At 43.1% G+C, this 6,000-nt stretch overlaps 1 protein-coding gene across 1 annotated transcript in view; it reads right to left on the reverse strand.

The window, feature by feature from the left end:
- The window catches only part of lepr (leptin receptor), a 158,093-nt gene extending 153,488 nt beyond the window's left edge, over positions 1–4,605 (reverse strand). Inside the window, exon 1 of the mRNA XM_038793503.1 lies at positions 4,444–4,605. Coding sequence (XP_038649431.1) covers positions 4,444–4,605 — 162 coding nt within the window. The remainder of the gene's footprint in view (positions 1–4,443) is intronic.
- Positions 4,606–6,000: the final 1,395 nt, after the last annotated feature.

The raw sequence follows: 6,000 nt of genomic DNA on the forward strand, positions 1-6,000 counted from the left end.
CAGTTCTGCTGCTGCTGATGGCCCACAATGCCTCATGGATGCTCAGTCTTGAGTTGCTAGATATAATCGAAGTTTGTCCCATTTAGCACGGTGGTAGTGCCATACAACACAATGTAGGTATCCTCAATGTGAAGTCACAACTTGGTCTCCACAAGGACTGTGCGGTGGTCACACCTAATGATACTGTCATGGACAGATGCATCTGCAGCAGGCAGATTGGTGAGGATGAAATTAAGTACGTTGTCCTATCACTTGCTGCAGTCCCAGACTAGGAGCTATGTCTTTTAGGACCCAGCGAGCTCAGTCTGCCGTGGTACTACCAAGTTATTCTTGTTGATGGACATTGAAGTCTCCTTCCCAGAGCATATTCTGTGCCCTTGCCACCCTCAGTGCTTCCTCCAAGTGGTGTTCAACATGGAGGAGTACTGACTCATCAGCTGAGAGGGGGGGGGGGGGGGGGGGGGGGTCGATACGTGGTAATCAGCAGGAGGTTTCCTTGTCCATGTTTGACCTGATGTCATGAAATTTCCTGGGATCCCGAATCGATATTGAGGACTCAGAGGACAATACCCTCCTATCTGAATAACACTGTCCGCCACATATGTTGGGTCTGCCCTGCCGGTGAGTCAGGACGTACCTAGGAATTATGATGATGGTGGTGTCTTGGAGATTACCGTAAATTATGATTCTGTGCATAATAATAATAATAATCTTAATTAGTGTCGTAAGTCGGCATAGATTAATGCTGCAATGAAGTTACCTAGTCGCCACATTCCGGCGCCTGTTTGGGTACACTGAGAAAGAATTCAAAACATCCAATTCACCCAACAAACACATCTTGTAAATTAAAAACGAAACGAACATCTTTCAGGACTTGTGGGAGGAAACCGCAGGTACGGGGAGAACACATAACCAAGTCAGGCTGTTGCTCGCCTTGTTTGTGAGACAGCTCTCCCAATTTTGGTACAAGCCCCCAGATGTTAATAAGGAGGACTTTGCAGGGTAAACAGGGCCAGAAGAGTGTAGGAGCCTATGCCAGGAGCAACATCTGGCATACATTAAAATGAGGTGTCATTGTCATGTTCGATGCCCAGGCCGATGCTGGGTGGTCTATCTGGTTTCATTCCTTTCTGTGTCCTTTGTAATGGTTGACTATGACTGAGTGGCTTGCTAGGGCTAGTCCATTTGAAAGGGCATTTTAGCCGTCAACCACATTGCTGTGGGTCTGGAGTCACATGTAGGTCAGACCAGGTAAGGACGGCAGGTTTCCGTCCCTAAAGGACATTAGTGAACCAGTTAGACTTTTTGCGACAATCAACAATGGTTTCATGGTCATCATTAGACTTTGAATTCCAGATGTTTTTTCCCTGAAATATAAAGCTATGATCATGGATGCATCAGTTGAGTCAAACCGTGATCTACATTGGGTGATCTACATGAACTGCTAAATCATTCAGAAGCATTCATTCAAATTTTGAAATTAAGTAACCTACACTGTTCATTATTGATTCTGCTGAAATCAATGGAACTTCATTACTTGTTTTTATTTTTCAATTACTTGAATTTTGAAGCATATAAAATCCATGTCCCTGCGCACTGATTAAAGCAGTTCTATTTACACCTTCTTGTATCTTGGTCACTAAATATTCAGCAATCAATTGTCAGATGTTTTAAATATTGGTTTCCAAACCATTCATAAACTAAAAATGCCATTCATGAAATAACCAATGTCCCACTCACTATTTCTCATTCCTTACCATAGCTACAAGAAACCTAACAGGAGCAGCCTAATTCGTTTTAAAACCGTGAGACATATTAATGAGGAAACATGGCAAAAGTGACAATGTACAGCTTTGAATGAAAAAAGGTTACAGACCTTTACTTTTAGAACATTTGAAAATAGAAGGTCCATTTTGTAGATTATCCACGCGATGGAAAACATGAATCGAAAATTAAGAAGCAAGAATTAACGATTAATTGAAGAATGGCAGCATTAACTGAGATAGCTAGAAGCTAAGAGTGCCCCTTTCAGATAGGTGAAATTGAAGAAGGTAAATGCCTATGTAAACTCAGGCTGAAGGAGTTGGAGCATGTCCAGGATGGAGAAAGGATTGGAGGTGGAAAAGTAACCATTCAGGTGGCTTTTGGGGAAGCTATAGTCTGGTGAGTCTTTTGAAAATCCAAATCTCATTCAGATTTTTGTAACCGGAGCAATGCAAAGGAAAATAAGCTAAGATTTATAAAATGGATGTTTAAAATTAACCACAATGGAATATGTCTTGTTTTCAAAAGGAACATTCCCCAGCTCACCCTATAAAGTATATTCCAGACCAGCTTGGAACCAAGTACTATGTTTTGGCCTGGGAACGATGGAGTTGGTCAACAGTCACTCCACAGCACAGGAACAAATTACTTAGCATTTTGTCGGTCAACTTCATCAGTCCCTTTTTGGACCATTAGGTAGACTTCTAGACATCTGGAATAACTGAGGAAGCACGCAGCCCATGGTCTGCCCAGCTAAGGCTGAATTGAACAGCAGGGTCATGAAATCAGCATCAGGATCACGATTTTCAGATCCAAGATGCTGAACAACAGTTTCAGGTGGTGCCCTGGACACTTGCAAATCACCAGCTATCAATGTGACTGCTAATTTTACTGATGCTAACCCTAACCTTACTCTTTCTCCCAAATAGACAACAATGATCAGGACCAATTTCACAGTGTTGACTACATTCTTTTTCAGTCAGTTGTGTGCCCAACGGCAGGTCCGACCCACAGCATCCCAAAGAATAGAACCATAAAACCATAGAATCCCGACAGTGCAGAAGGAGGTATTTCGGCCCATCAGGTTTGCACTGACCCTTTGATAGAGTCCTCTACCTCGGCCCATTCCTCCGCCTTATCCCTGTAGCCCCACCTAACCTGAACATCTTTGGACACCAAGGGGCAATTTAGCATGGCCAATCCATCTCACCTGCACATCTTTGGACTGTGGGAGGAAACCAGAGCACCCAGAGGAAACCCTTGCAGACACAAGGATAAAATGCAAACTCCACATTCACCCAAGGCCAGAATCGACCTAGGTCTCTGGCATTGAGAGGCAAAAGTGCAAACCACTGCGCCACCCAACTCCAGCACTGGTAGAGCAAGGAGGCAGATCCTGAATCTATCCCAGCCAAAACAGGGATCAAACCCGTATTGGCACCATATTTGATCCACAGAGCCCGCCAGCCGACTGCCCCCCCCCCCCTCCCCTCCAGTCTAGGTTGCTATGGCAACATGCACTTTTACATGCATGTTGCAGTCCAGACCTATGAATAGTCATGGGAAAGACTCCAATTTGCTTTTCATCACATGGCTCCCAGCTCTTATCACCTGCCCCTGCCAGACATCAGAAGGAATTGCAAACGGTTAGATTAACCTGTTTGACCACGCTTGAATTGGTCATGTTCCCGGGGCTTCAGGGTCGATACCCAAAACCACCAACATGAAACTAAAGTTATCAGCAATTATTTGTTTTTGGAAGTGGTTTGGAAACTTAGACTACTTTTCCAAGTCCGCGCTTTCTCCATGAACTACACTAGTCGAGCAATTTCGCTCCGTTTCATTTGCGTTCAGTGATCTATTACTTGCGATGAAAAGTTGCTGTGTAAAAAAAATGCACCAAAATGTAAGTTTCAGCTCCAAGTAAATTAAAACCACACGCCAGATTTCCCGACTCTTTGAGCAGATTCTCAAGTTAGTTCCCTTAAAGGGGGCGCAATCTTTATGAAAAAGTATTTGGCATCACTTCTATTTGCAAACATACAATGGCGAAACTGGCACAATTACGCTGATGTGGTACGCAGTTGCTTTGGCTCCTTCCCACCTTTAAGAAAATAATAAAGGGATGTTTGCTGCATCAACTTTCACTTCCGTGCACCACAATATCAAACACTGTGCTGTAAACAACAGCAATGTGTCAGCATGTACAATTCTTCCCGGTGCAGACAGAAAGTAGAACAGAATGTTGGGATAGAAAATGGAACATGTTTCAATAAACTCAAAGACCACAAATTGGTTTCAGAACAAGTCTAACTATCAAGCCCCACCTTTCCATCAAACATTCCTGAAATTGTTTTTCCGCACATTTGAACAGATTTTCCCCGCTCCCTTCCGGAGAATAACTTTACAAAACTAAGCGCGGCACATCGGAAAGTTTCTCAAACTCACATTTACTGTCCGATGCCCAAGCTCAAGTCACAACTTCTGTCAATAAGGATTAAAAGGTCGTTGGAAGAGTCACTCTCCAAACAGCACAATGCCTGGCGTCTCTCTTCCTGCAGAGCCCATCTCTGTCCTGTCACTGGGGAGTGTGTACCGTTCTGCAAGAGTCAGCCGGGCTCGGTAACAGCCGATTGGGAAAGCACCCAGCTGGCTGAAGGACCCAGCTTTTACTCTTACCTCACTGCAATAGATCTGCCACGCAAAGCCCGTAAGAAGCTGGCTGGAGCCCGGCTGCTTATTCACTGACGTTTGTTCACACGTGGCTGCTGCTGCTCCTCTCTGAGGATCTCGTTGCAGACACTGTGGCAGGGACAGCAGAGAAATACATAACAGCTCCATGTTGACGAGGACGGGGGAATGGGTATTGACTGAGTAATAGAGGGAGGTGGTGGCCACTGACAGAGACAGTCTCAAAGGTCTGAAGGGCCAAGAAGTGAGCAATTGCGTGAGTCGAACACATGTGGGAAGGAAGGTGGGCACAAACAAAAGAAGACATGTACGGCTCGGAGACATGGACCTTGGCAGGACAGGGATCGGAGCTGAGTCAGTAACAGGCAGAAAGAAATAAGTGAATCATTGAGGAAAAATGACAGGGCTGAGAAGGTGGCTAAGATCAATATTCGATAAGTTTAGATAAATTGGATAGGATCAATATTCGAAAAGTTTTAGATATATAAATGAAGAACTCGACTTAAGTAGAATTGCTCTTTGCAGAGAGTTGGATTAGGCATTCTTCTTGGTGTAACAAATCGATCTTTCAAAATCTAAATGTAAAGAAAACTGATTTTTCGAAAGATCTCAAGGTTCCTTTGTCAGATTTATGTGCTGATCTAATAAGCAGATATTTAATTAAGCAGGATTGTTCACAATTTAGGCTACAACTCTTGTTAGAAATAGAATCATAGAATCCCTTCAGTACAGAATGAGGTCATTCAACCCATGGAGTCTGCACCAACGCTTTGAAAGACCTACCCCACCCTGTAACCTCACCCTAAGGGGCAATATTAGCAGGTCCAATCCACCTAACCTGCACATCTGTGAGAGGAAACTGGTGCACCCGAGGAAACCCACTCAGACAGGGATAGAAAGTGCAAACTCAACAGTCACCCAAGGTGGGAATTGAACCCGGATCCCTGGCACTGTGAGGCAGCAGTACTACCCACTGTGCCACTGTGCCACCCCTATATAAAACAAAAAAATATATATCATGTAAATACGTGTTACCAAATACTTTTTCATAAAGACTGCACCTCCTTTAAGTTGGAATATTTTAAGGGAAATAACTTGTGAATCACAATAAAGTGTAAGAAAATCTGGCATGTGGTTTAGTTCATTTATAGTAGAAATTTACATTTTGTTATTAATAGCAGTAGTAGTAGCAATTATACATTTTGGTGCATTTATTACATATTATTGATCATTGACAGGACAATATAGAGATAGATAGACATTCACAGTGGGGGGAAAAGAGACAACAGAAGTAGACAGGACATAGACATGTGAAGGTTGAGATTATCATGGCTGGGAGTTGATTCATAACAAAGACAAACATTGGATTCTGCAGGGCCATCAGTTGGGCACCAAGACCAAAGTTAAATCAATAGGAATGACGCACAATAGCTAACCCGGCTTCCAATTATTAACAACTTTTTATGAACATCATAAATTCATTAATTGAAATATAAATACTGATGATGTGCGAAACAAACAGATTTAAAACCAGAAAGGTAACAA

Source organism: Scyliorhinus canicula, chromosome 4 (genome assembly GCF_902713615.1).
Source record: "Scyliorhinus canicula chromosome 4, sScyCan1.1, whole genome shotgun sequence".
Taxonomy (NCBI): domain Eukaryota; kingdom Metazoa; phylum Chordata; class Chondrichthyes; order Carcharhiniformes; family Scyliorhinidae; genus Scyliorhinus; species Scyliorhinus canicula.